At 41.8% G+C, this 12,905-nt stretch overlaps 1 protein-coding gene across 7 annotated transcripts in view; it reads left to right on the top strand.

Annotated features, from left to right (window-relative positions):
* The window catches only part of psd3l (pleckstrin and Sec7 domain containing 3, like), a 157,707-nt gene extending 148,771 nt beyond the window's left edge, over positions 1-8,936 (top strand). For all 7 annotated transcript variants that reach the window (XM_020457339.2, XM_020457338.2, XM_031802301.1 and 4 more), the window contains one exon: positions 5,362-8,936. In XM_020457339.2, the coding sequence (XP_020312928.2) occupies positions 5,362-5,556 (195 nt within the window). In that variant the 3' untranslated portion in view covers positions 5,557-8,936. The remainder of the gene's footprint in view (positions 1-5,361) is intronic.
* Positions 8,937-12,905: the final 3,969 nt, after the last annotated feature.

Raw genomic sequence — 12,905 nt, 5'->3', positions numbered from 1 at the left:
CCCAGACTATTTGCATTGCCCCCCCCACCCTCTTCTACTCTGTTGGTATCTATGCATAGTCACTTTAACTCTACCTACATGTACATATTGCCTCGACACCGGTGCCCCCGCACATTGATTCTGTACCATGAAGCAACACAAACATAGGCACAGACACATGCATACAAACACACAATAACATACTCACTATACATACACATGGATTTTGTGTTGTAGATATGTGGTACTAGAGTAGGGGCCTGAGGGGGCACACTTAATATGTTGGGAAATCTGTTGTGAATGTTTTGATGTTTCTTTTTTAATGTATTACTGCCTTAGTTTTGCTGGACCCCAGGAAGACTAGCTGCCTCCGTAATAAATACAAAAATCAAGCACTGCCTTTTGAGCTAGCTCTACCTTGGTGAAACACTACCGTAATCAATAAGCTAGCTCTACCTCTGTGAAACACTACTGTAATCAATGAGCTAGCTCTACCTCTGTGAAACACTACTGTAATCAATGAGCTAGCTCTACCTTGGTGAAACACTACCGTAATCAATAAGCTAGCTCTACCTCGGTGAAACACTACCGTAATCAATGAGCCTGCTCTACCTCTGTGAAACACTACCGTAATCAATGAGCTAGCTCTACCTCTGTGAAACACTACCGTAATCAATGAGCTAGCTCTACCTCGGTGAAACACTACCGTAATCAATGAGCTGGCTCTACCTCGGTGAAACACTACCGTAATCAATGAGCCTGCTCTACCTCTGTGAACCACTACCGTAATCAATGAGCCTGCTCTACCTCTGAAACACTACCGTAATCAATGAGCTAGCTCTACCTCTGTGAACCACTACCGTAATCAATGAGCCTGCTCTACCTCTGAAACACTACCGTAATCAATGAGCTAGCTCTACCTCTGTGAAACACTACCGTAATCAATGAGCTAGCTCTACCTCGGTGAAACACTACCGTAATCAATGAGCCTGCTCTACCTCTGTGAAACACTACTGTAATCAATGAGCTAGCTCTACCTCTGTGAAACACTACCGTAATCAATGAGCTAGCTCTACCTCGGTGAAACACTACCGTAATCAATGAGCTAGCTCTACCTCTGTGAAACACTACCGTAATCAATGAGCTAGCTCTACCTCTGTGCCGAAGGAAAATTATTTTTCCACCTACAGTATCCAAAAAGTCTGCATGAGATGGCATTACTCACACTTTCTATTTTATGTCCTGTTGTAGTATGAAGGTATGAACAGATCATTTGAGATGTTTTTTTTTTTTTACCTATGGGCCCTGGGCGATAAGATCAACGGCCCCTTCACCTTGTTCTCCAGTTGAAGCATTGAAGACTGTTGTGGCAGGAGAGTCCTGGTCGACACACCGGCTACATTAACCTCCCAACTGCTCCTTCACTCCCGATCCGCACCATGTCAAAGCAGACCCCTCCCCAACCACAGGGAAACTAATGCGCTAATTGGTCAAGGAATGATCTGGATGCAAAGCCAAGGAGATCTCTTTTTAGATCTACGGTAGATCTAGTTATATGTACTTTAGTTTTCTAATGTATTTCTTTTATATATTGGTATTCCATTAGTACAAGCTTGGCATGCAGGTGGGGGTGACAGTCAGAAACGGTATTGAATTAGTAATCAGCAGGGTTAAGAGGATTTAGTGCTGGGCCAGGACGATCATCTGAGAACCAAGTCCCTCTCTCTGCCACACGTCTTATCAATGCTTCTGCTATTCCAGTTTGCTTCATTATTACTCCATTTTAGCAGAGTTATTCTACCACAGGGAGATATGATAAAGAACAATTAAACATTCATGACCAACTCATTAATTCTGTTGTCGATCTCCAATGAATCCTTCCCTGAATTAATAGAATTATCTTTAATCACTGAGGGAGAACAGAAACGTTCTCCCCTGGCCCCTCTCTACTGTAAGTCTCTTAACATCTCAGAAATACTTTGAACTGTTTCATACTACAGAAGAACATGTCTCTGGGGTTGTTGCTATCTGTGTGTTAGTCTGTCTCCCTGGAATTGTTATGTGTCACATAGAACCTTAAAGAAATGATGAGAGAATGCTGCAGTCACTCGAATTGCAGATATATCTGTTTCTCTGGTTAAACAAGGAACACATCCTGGAATGTGGAGACTTACAGCACTGGGACACAACCTTGACTGGATGCCCTTTCTTGTTGTAATGAATTGCCTTATCGACCTGTGATTTCACCTCTTAATCCTGTGGTAAGTAGGGGTCCAAGCACTGCAAAAGGGTTGCCATGAAACAATGAACTTGAATAAGGTCGTTACCTTAACATAGATGCTGACATTTAACACCATAGTACCCTCCGAACTTGTCATTAACTCTGGGTCTCAATCCCGCCCTGTGCAACTGGGTCCTGGACTTCCTAACGGGCCACCACCAGGTGGTGAGGGTAGGAAACATCTCCACCCCGCTGATCCTCAACACTGGGACCCCACAAGGGTGCGTTCTCAGCCCTCTCCTGTACTCCCTGTTCACCCATGACTGTGTGACCATGCACACCTCCAACTCAATCAAGTTTGCAGGCGACACTACAGTGGTAGGCTTGATTACCAACAACGATGAGATGGCCTACAGGGAAGAAGTGAGGGCCCTCGGAGTGTGTTGTCAGGAAAATAACCTCGCACTCAACGTCAACAAAACAAAGGAGATGATCATGGACTTCAGGAAACAGCAGAGGGAGCACTCCCCTATCAACGGTACAGTAGTGGAGAAGGTGGAAAGTTTTAAGTTCCTTTGCGTACACGTCACTGACAAACTGAAATGGTCCACCCACACAGACAGTGTGGTAAAGAGGGCGCAACAGCGTCTCTTCAACCTCAGGAGGCTGAAGAAATTCGGCTTGTCACCAAAAACACTCAAGAGCATCCTGTCGGGCTGTATCACCGCCTGGTATGGCAACTGCTCTGCCCTCAACCGTAAGGCTCTCCAGAGGGTAGTGAGGTCTACACAACGCATCACCGGGGGGAAACTGCTCTCCAGGACACCTACACCACCCGGTGTCACAGGAAGGCCAAAAAGATCATCAAGGACAACAACCACCCAAGCCACTGCCTGTTCACCCCGCTATCATCCAGAAGGCGAGGTCAGTACAGGTGCATCAAAGCTGGGACCGAGAGACTGAAAAACAGCTTCTATCTCAAGGCCATCAGACTGTTAAACAGCCTCTATCTCAAGGCCATCAGACTGTTAAACAGCCATCACTAACATTGATTGGCTGCTGCCAACACACTGACTCAAATCTCTAGCCACTATAATAATAAAAAATGGGATGTAATAAATGCATCACTAGTCACTTTAAACAATGCCACTTTATATAATGTTTACATACCCTACATTACTCATCTCATATGTATATACTGTACTCTATACCATCTACTGCATCTTGCCTATGCCGTTCGGCCATATTTTCATCTACATATTCTTATTCATTGCTTTACACTTGTGTATAAGGTAGATGTTGTGAAATTGTTAGATATTAGATATTACTGCAAGGTCGGAACTAGAAGCGCAAGCATTTTGCTACACTCGCATTAACATCTGCTAAACGTGTGTATGTGACAAATAAAATTAGATTTTGACATTGTTAGTGCTATAATCAGCACAATATTATTTAACTTGTTTGGTTGTCATGATATTTGGCAGACTTGTAGAGAGGCATGAGAGGGAATCATTCAATGGATATGTGATCAGGCCAGAGGTGGTGATATCATTCATTGGATACGTGATCAGGCCAGAGGTGGCGATATCATTCATTGGATACGTGATCAGGCCAGAGGTGGCGATATCATTCATTGGATACGTGATCAGGCCAGAGGTGGCGAAATCATTCAATGGATACGTGATCAGGCCAGAGGTGGCGATATCATTCATTGGATACGTGATCAGGCCAGAGGTGGCGATATCATTCAATGGATACGTGATCAGGCCAGAGGTGGCGATATCATTCAATGGATACGTGATCAGGCCAGAGGTGGTGATATCATTCATTGGATACGTGATCAGGCCAGAGGTGGCGATATCATTCATTGGATACGTGATCAGGCCAGAGGTGGCGATATCATTCATTGGATACGTGATCAGGCCAGAGGTGGCGAAATCATTCAATGGATACGTGATCAGGCCAGAGGTGGCGATATCATTCATTGGATACGTGATCAGGCCAGAGGTGGCGATATCATTCAATGGATACGTGATCAGGCCAGAGGTGGCGATATCATTCAATGGATACGTAATCAGGCCAGAGGTGGCGATATCATTCAATGGATACGTGATCAGGCCAGAGGTGGCGATATCATTCAATGGATACGTGATCAGGCCAGAGGTGGCGATATCATTCAATGGATACGTGATCAGGCCAGAGGTGGCGATATCATTCAATGGATACGTGATCAGGCCAGAGGTGGCGATATCATTCAATGGATACGTGATCAGGCCAGAGGTGGCGATATCATTCATTGGATACGTGATCAGGCCAGAGGTGGCGATATCATTCAATGGATACGTGATCAGGCCAGAGGTGGCGATATCATTCAATGGATACGTGATCAGGCCAGAGGTGGCGATATCATTCAATGGATACGTGATCAGGCCAGAGGTGGCGATATCATTCAATGGATACGTGATCAGGCCAGAGGTGGCGATATCATTCAATGGATACGTGATCAGGCCAGAGGTGGCGATATCATTCAATGGATACGTGATCAGGCCAGAGGTGGCGATATCATTCATTGGATACGTGATCAGGCCAGAGGTGGCGATATCATTCAATGGATACGTGATCAGGCCAGAGGTGGCGATATCATTCATTGGATACGTGATCAGGCCAGAGGTGGCGATATCATTCAATGGATACGTGATCAGGCCAGAGGTGGCGATATCATTCATTGGATACGTGATCAGGCCAGAGGTGGCGATATCATTCATTGGATACGTGATCAGGCCAGAGGTGGCGATATCATTCAATGGATACGTGATCAGGCCAGAGGTGGCGATATCATTCAATGGATACGTGATCAGGCCAGAGGTGGCGATATCATTCAATGGATACGTGATCAGGCCAGAGGTGGCGATATCATTCAATGGATACGTGATCAGGCCAGAGGTGGCGATATCATTCATTGGATACGTGATCAGGCCAGAGGTGGCGATATCATTCATTGCTGTGTTTACCTATATTTCTTTATTATAATTTCCGGTGATAAACCAAAGTAGTTGCTGTAGTTGTTTTCCATCATTTCTTGTTCGCCAGTATATAAGTCTTACATGTGTTTGTATTCTACACCGTAACACCCCATTCTCTGTGTCGTCTCTCCACTGTAGGAGAACCGCTATGAGATGTACGTCAAGCTCCTGAGGGAGGGCGTGAAGGAGCTGCTCATTGGCAAAGATGGCGACGCGGGCCTCAAGAAGTCCCAGTCCAGCCCCTCTCTCAACCAGGAGGGCCAGCCGGCCGCGGCCAAAGTCAAACGCAACACCTCGGAGAGGAGACCCGAGACGCCGCCCAAGGTCACATAGGAAGCTACCCCCCCTCGCGAGCCTGTGAAAGAGCCATGAATACGCAACAAAAGTGTGTGAATATATTTTCTGTAATTTATTTATCTGGCCACTGTTTTAACAAAAACAGTTGTGTAAAATGTAAATGATGAATACTCGTCCTTAAATTGACTGGCGTAGCATTTTTGTATGGAAACATTGCATTATGTTTGTGGTCCTTTTATTTTGATGTTGATGTTGTCATTCTTGTATTGAACGTAATATTGTTTGTGACCCATTTGACTCTATTGCTTTATTCAATATTGCTGTATTGTTCCTTCCTCTCATAAAAACCATTTATTTGCCTTTCAGTCAAGAGAGAGGATTTTTCTTGTCTCCAGTTTAGTGGAATTACCAACGCTAGCTCTTGGATATATAAATAGTGGCTAGATGTAGAATAGTCTTACTCAGAAGTTTTTATTTTGATATGTAGTTTAAGTAAACATTGGACATATTGAACCAGTTAAGTTGAGTATTTTACACAAATATGGCTTCCATTGAGAATAGGCAGGTGATTTGGACATCCAATTTCCTCCCAGCTTTTCCTCATTTTTCAACCTTTTTAAGGTTCCTTTCACCTGGGAATGTTTATTTTTCATACAGAAGATGCACCAAGGTGTAAATCCTGGAAAGGGATTAATTGTGGATCTAAAAAAATGTGGTTAGGATCTTCAGTCTCTTGCCTCTCATTTACAACAGTAATAACAACCCCAGATAAAACACAGTAATGTCCTTAGTTGTGTGGAAGGCTGCACTATCATGTTAGAAAACGCAGTTCAAAAGCGTTCCAATCCCTAATTTTGCACATTAACAATTTGGGATGTTTAAACATATTCCCCAGATTGGGTCAGTCGCAGCTGCATCCGTATCTTTTCAGACTGCAGTATTTCACTGATGTTGGACTTGAGATCAGAGTTTATGCAGCTGAGCCATTTATTTTTTTATCCTTTATTGCAAAAAATATACTTCTGCTTTTTGAGTAGTGTAAAGACCAATGCCTCTTGTCTTTTCTAATCGTATGTGTTTTAGATTCTAAGTTGAAAACTATTGTTGTAAAGATCAAATTTAGTATTTATAGTGCACTTTATAAATGAGTTCTTTTTGGATATTATAGAGAGCTTTATAAAGGTTAGACTGCTATGTTTCTTTGACATCACAGGTTTTTCAGGCAGAACTATTTTTGTTTTCTTGAAGGTACTTGAGCGCGACAGTTCAGTAGGTTTCCGTCAGCTCAACTCGTAATGTCGTCTTAGTTTGTTTTAAGTGGTTCGGTAGTTTTGCTGTCCTAGGTAGATTTGTTGATTGACAAAGTTTCCTTTTAGGGAACTATTTATAGATCTGTACTTTGCAAATATTGCCTTTTTCCAATGCTGGTGATATTACATTTATAATATCATTTACACATGCTGGTGATATTACATTTATAATATCATTTACACATGCTGGTGATATTACATTTATAATATCATTTACACATGCTGGTGATATTACATTTATAATATCATTTACACATGCTGGTGATATTACATTTATAATATCATTTACACATTTTCATTAGAAATATTACTGACATTTGAACGACATAAGCATTTAGTTAGACATTGGATTGTATGTCTACACTTCCACAATGGACTTTTGCATACCAACATATGTTTTGTCCTTACCAAAAGGTTTGCGTTTTTTCATGTATTGAAGATTTTGGAAGGAATTTAGCTTTTTAACATGTTATGAAGAAACATTTGTAATGATGCAAAGCCAATTTGAAAATGTACTTTGTTTTTGGAAGACATGAGGCTAGTACCGAGTCTTTACAGTTAAAATATATATATTGTTTACTTTAAATGTTTGATTATTTTCACTTTATTGTATAACTTTTTTTATTTTCTCTTAAATTCTCTACGAAGACACCAAATAGAATGTGTTAGTAGAGCTCGATGGTAATAGCCAACTAAATATACCTATATCCGTAATGCATGTTTTTAGACAAACGTTCTACAGTAGTTTGTGCTAGCTAGCTAGTGTGCAAACCTTTTCCTTGGAAATGTTCTCCTCACATAGTGGCACTATTTGACCTGTACGATTATTGTGAAAGTTAGTGAGTGTTTTGACATTGAAGCACTTAATATAGACAATACATGTGGTACATTTATCAAAGGTTTCAAGTTAATATCACGAGACCTTAACAGCTGATTCTGTTATATAAATGTGAGGATAGTATTTTGGTTTATATACAGAAGTCCATATGAAGAGGTCTACCCTTGAATTCATTTTGAATATAATATTAAATGTTTTTTATTCTTTTAACCTTTTGATATTTTATCGTAAGACGATGGCTGACCCCTTGAAGACATCTATAGTTAAAATTCCTCCGTAGTTTAAACTTAATCCCAGTATTTTCTTATGCAGATACAGTAATCCTTTGTTCAGACACATTAAATGTAGGATTTAACATATTGCTATTTATCAGTTGGTACACTTATTACATTTGCCCATTTTCAGAGGATTTTAAGTAAATACAGGCTTTTGTTGTAATGACACGTTAGCGTAATCTGTGCTTCTGAGTGGAATGATAAATAATCTACGTCTATATATGGAATCTGTGAACTCATTTTAAACACAACCGTGTAATACTATTTTACCAGTGGATTGTGTTCATGTGGAACGACTCAACTAAAGCACTGTTTCAATTGACATGTCAAATCTCACCTGATGTCATTTCTGATTTGATAGTAGATGGTCTGGAGAAGGAGTAGCGAAGACGGCACAGTAAATGCGTCAACATGTGACATTTTCCAATTTAAGACTAGCAGTGATCCTTATCAGGCGTCTTGTTACCTTTCCCTTAACATTTACAGCATTTCTCCATATCACTTCGATGGAGGACTTATTTTTAGCACTTACCTCTAATGCTTCTCTCAACCATATCTGGCATAGCCTCTGTACACTGGCGTATCACTTGTTAGAATAGACTCAATCCTGCACCTCTGTCTGTAGACGTGAGAAGACAGACTGTGTGCCCCTATAGTTCCCATGCCTCTTGATTGTTCTATACCGTAAAAAACAATGCAACTAAGTCTCCTATGAGGCTCTTTGTCTCTACACGTACGTACGCATCAAATATCTCTGAAAGCTGTGATCCTGTACAATCCTTTGACTCTGTAAATGTTGTTAAATATAACTGTTGCCCTGTTTTTTTTTGTTAGTTTTTTCCCCCCAAAGGCCCAGGATTGCATTGTTTGGTTGTTCAAGTGATCTCTTCTTTGGCCCAGAGCGTGTCTTACGCCCTTAGGTCAGGATTGGTAACACTATGTCAGTGGTAATACAACTGTAGGTGGTTTCAATTAATAAAATACTTAATTGAACGTTGCATTTTCTTGTGATTTATTCCCCAGTCTTGTGCTGTGTTAGTAGAAAACATCTGCTTCTCAAAGAAACTCATCCCAATGGACAAAAAAAGGTCAACTCAGGTGGCAGAGTTTATAACCTATTTATTTACTAGGGCAATATAATAATTGGGGTGGTAGGTAGCCTAGCAGTTAGTGTTGGGCCAGTAACCGAATGTTGCTGGATCAAATCAAATCAAATTTATTTACATAGCCCTTCGTACATCAGCTGATATCTCAAAGTGCTGTACAGAAACCCAGCCTAAAACCCCAAACAGCAAGCAATGCAGGTGTAGAAGCACTGCAGGTGCAGGTGATTCAATGCAGGTGATCGAATCCCCGAGCTGACAAGGTAAAAATCTGTAGTTCTGCCCCTGAGCAAGGTAGTTTGGGCAACTGTTCCCCGTGCGCCGATGGTGTGGATGTTGATTTAGGCAGCACCCCGCGTTGGGTTAAATGCGGAAGACATAATTCAGTTAAATGCATTGTACAACTTCCCCCTTTTTTCTTGTTAATAGAGCAAGAATCAAGGCAATGCAGTCAATTAATGGGCTTTACTTTAATACACTATTGCATTTATCAATTGACAGGTTATCCAGTTTGTATAGTATAGTCTTAATGCATCTCATAACAGAAGAAAGAATATACCCCCCCCCCCCCCAAGGAAATCCCCAAAATTTGATTTGGTCCAATCAGGCAGTCAGTTGTGCAGAAATCAGCAAGGTAGTACTTGTTAAATGTCCTGATTTTCTATGGCCCAACATGCACCTCAGTCAATAGGCAACTGAGACACATGTTTCTCTGTCTCACTCTTACTCTGTGGCAGTTGGAAACTGTTATTACACAAATTCATGTAAACCTCCACAAGGAAAGAATATCCCTGTCTGGTTCTTAGTTTTCTGCCTTCGAGCAGCATGCAATAACATCCTCTGTACCAGAGTAGGTTCAAGAAAAATATATATTTTATTAATGACAATTTAATCTGATAAAATATTTAAATGTACCTTCTGACATTTAAATTGCTTTCAAAACAGAATGGTGTAGAAAACTGTCTTAATGTACACACTACCCAAGTATAGAAGTTGCCTTGAGTACATGCTAATCTCAGTTTGGTCTGTTTTTTGGGTGACTTCTTTCAACTTAATTCCAGCAGAAAATGGTGTTCTCTCTGAAATCACAGAGAGAATTACAATATGATGGGCCAGAAAAGACCGGTAGAATAATAGACTAATGGGTAAACACAGATTGTAGAATGTTACCATCAGGAAGGTGAATACGGGGGTGTGGAGAAAGTGTTGGGATCTAGTGTTCCTGTGGGGGAGATTTTAGAGGCATATAAACTGGCATTACAGGGGGAGCTTCATGATGGGGACAGTGCATGTGGCAGCTCCAATGAGAGAGAGAGAGAGAGAGAGAGAGAGATGGTGGACCTGTAAAGTAGCTTATCAATCAGAAAGTTAAAACTCAGAGCAAAGAGGGTGAGATCCAGGGATTGATACGTCTCCCTCTGTCTAGGCTCACCTCTTATTGATACGTCTCCCTCAGTCTAGGCCCACCTCTTATTGATACGTCTCCCTCAGTCTAGGCTCGCCTCTTATTGATACGTCTGCCTCAGTCCCGCCTCTTATTGATACGTCTCCCTCAGTCCCGCCTCTTATTGATACGTCTCCCTCAGTCCCGCCTCTTATTGATACGTCTCCCTCAGTCTAGGCCTGCCTCTTATTGATACGTCTCCTTCAGTATAGGCCCGCCTCTTATTGATGCGTCTCCCTCAGTCTAGGCCCACCTCTTATTGATACGTCTCCCTCAGTCTAGGCCCGCCTCTTATTGATACGTCTCCCTCAGTCTAGGCCCACCTCTTATTGATACGTCTCCCTCAGTCTAGGCCCACCTCTTATTGATACGTCTCCCTCAGTCTAGGCCCATCTCTTATTGATACGTCTCCCTCAGTCTAGGCTCGCCTCTTATTGATACGTCTCCCTCAGTCTAGGCTCGCCTCTTATTGATACGTCTCCCTCAGTCTAGGCCCACCTCTTATTGATACGTCTCCCTCAGTCTAGGCCCACCTCTTATTGATACGTCTCCCTCAGTCTAGGCCCATCTCTTATTGATACGTCTCCCTCAGTCTAGGCTCGCCTCTTATTGATACGTCTCCCTCAGTCTAGGCCCACCTCTTATTGATACGTCTCCCTCAGTCTAGGCTCGCCTCTTATTGATACGTCTCCCTCAGTCTAGGCCCACCTCTTATTGATACGTCTCCCTCAGTCTAGGCCCATCTCTTATTGATACGTCTCCCTCAGTCTAGGCTCGCCTCTTATTGATACGTCTCCCTCAGTCTAGGCTCGCCTCTTATTGATACGTCTCCCTCAGTCCCGCCTCTTATTGATACGTCTCCCTCAGTCTAGGCCCACCTCTTATTGATACGTCTCCCTCAGTCTAGGCCTGCCTCTTATTGATACGTCTCCCTCAGTCTGTCTAGACACATGACTTTGTGGTGTCTGTCTAGACACTAGATAGAGCAGCTGTTGCTTTGCAAGGTATTTCTTCCTGAAAATACATGGTCTTAAGTGATTTGATATTTGGTATTCAGCTGTCATAAAAGTATACCTGATTTACTTTGAAGAACTGCTCAAATTGTGATTTTTGTCAGGCAGCATAGGCAGCATCTCTATACAGATGAGATGATGACTTGGAGTGAAATGAAGTAATCAAATAAAACTAATGTAATATACTGAAATATTTTATTGAAGTAAAGCGATATGATGAACTGATGGGTAATAAGTGATAAGCAGTAATGGTCCGTGACTACCACAGTCACTTGTTTGCCCAAGCATTAGCTGATTCAAATCATTAAAGCTTGATGATTAGTTGATTATTTGAATCAGCTGTGTAGTGCTAGGACAAAAATCAACATGCACTCCTTGGGGTCCCGAGGACCGAGTTTGGGAAACACTGCCTGACCATCATGGGACTTTTATTCATTGTTGTTACTGCATTCAACCCACATAATGCATAGTGCATTTAATGTTTTTTTTAAATCATCAAAAATCGTGATTATTTTTTAATAATTGAACTAAAACCAAACCAACCTTTAAAAAAGCATTAATCGTTAGGCACTAATAGCAAGTTGCATTTTTTTAAATAACATTGTTTATTGGCTATCGCTGCCACAGAAATGAGGTGGAAACACTTCAATTGAAATACTCATGTTATGTATCAGAATATCATTACAGGCAATGTCCCTCTCTCAGTTCATCTGTCAGAGCAGATGCCATACAATGGAAAGGACAAAGGAGGGGAGGCTAATTCGTAGTCTGGTGGTATCCATGGTGCCTAATCAATGTGAACACTGAAAATAAATGACTGAGTAGGAGGGAGAGGCAGCCTGCTCCTCTCATTATCACAGTCAAACAATCCTTCAGCATAGAAGCCAGACAACCAAGACACTCGATGTGATGAAGACCAAGAATGAAGAAAGGAACAAGGAGGTGAAGGGCAGTAAAGGGTCTGGCTGACGTCATTCTCAACATCAGCACCTCTGCATGAATATATGTTTATGCCTACTGCTTTAATGTACATATTGCCTAGATATACCATACACCTCTCACCCACTGGATGCCTTCATTACCATTTTAACAAGTATGTACCAAGTGCCAATCTTACCTCAAGCTGTGACCAAAGGCCTTGAAGAGCCATATAACTAGGCAAGTCAGTGACGGCCTAGGAACAGTGGGTTAACTGCCTGTTCAGAGGCAGAATGACAGATTTGTACCTTGTCAGCTCGGGGGTTTGAACTTGCAACCTTCCGGTTACTAGTCCAACGCTCTAACCACTAGGCTACCCTGCCACACCAAGATGTTTTGTGTTTTGAACCTGTCATATATATATATATACACACCAATGTATCAATATATACTTTTATTCTGGTAAAGAAAGTACCCAATTGTG

Source organism: Oncorhynchus kisutch, linkage group LG23 (genome assembly GCF_002021735.2).
Source record: "Oncorhynchus kisutch isolate 150728-3 linkage group LG23, Okis_V2, whole genome shotgun sequence".
NCBI classification, from domain to species: Eukaryota; Metazoa; Chordata; class Actinopteri; order Salmoniformes; family Salmonidae; genus Oncorhynchus; species Oncorhynchus kisutch.
Note: the sequence above shows the minus strand (reverse complement) of the source record. Positions and strands in the feature narration are given on the sequence as shown.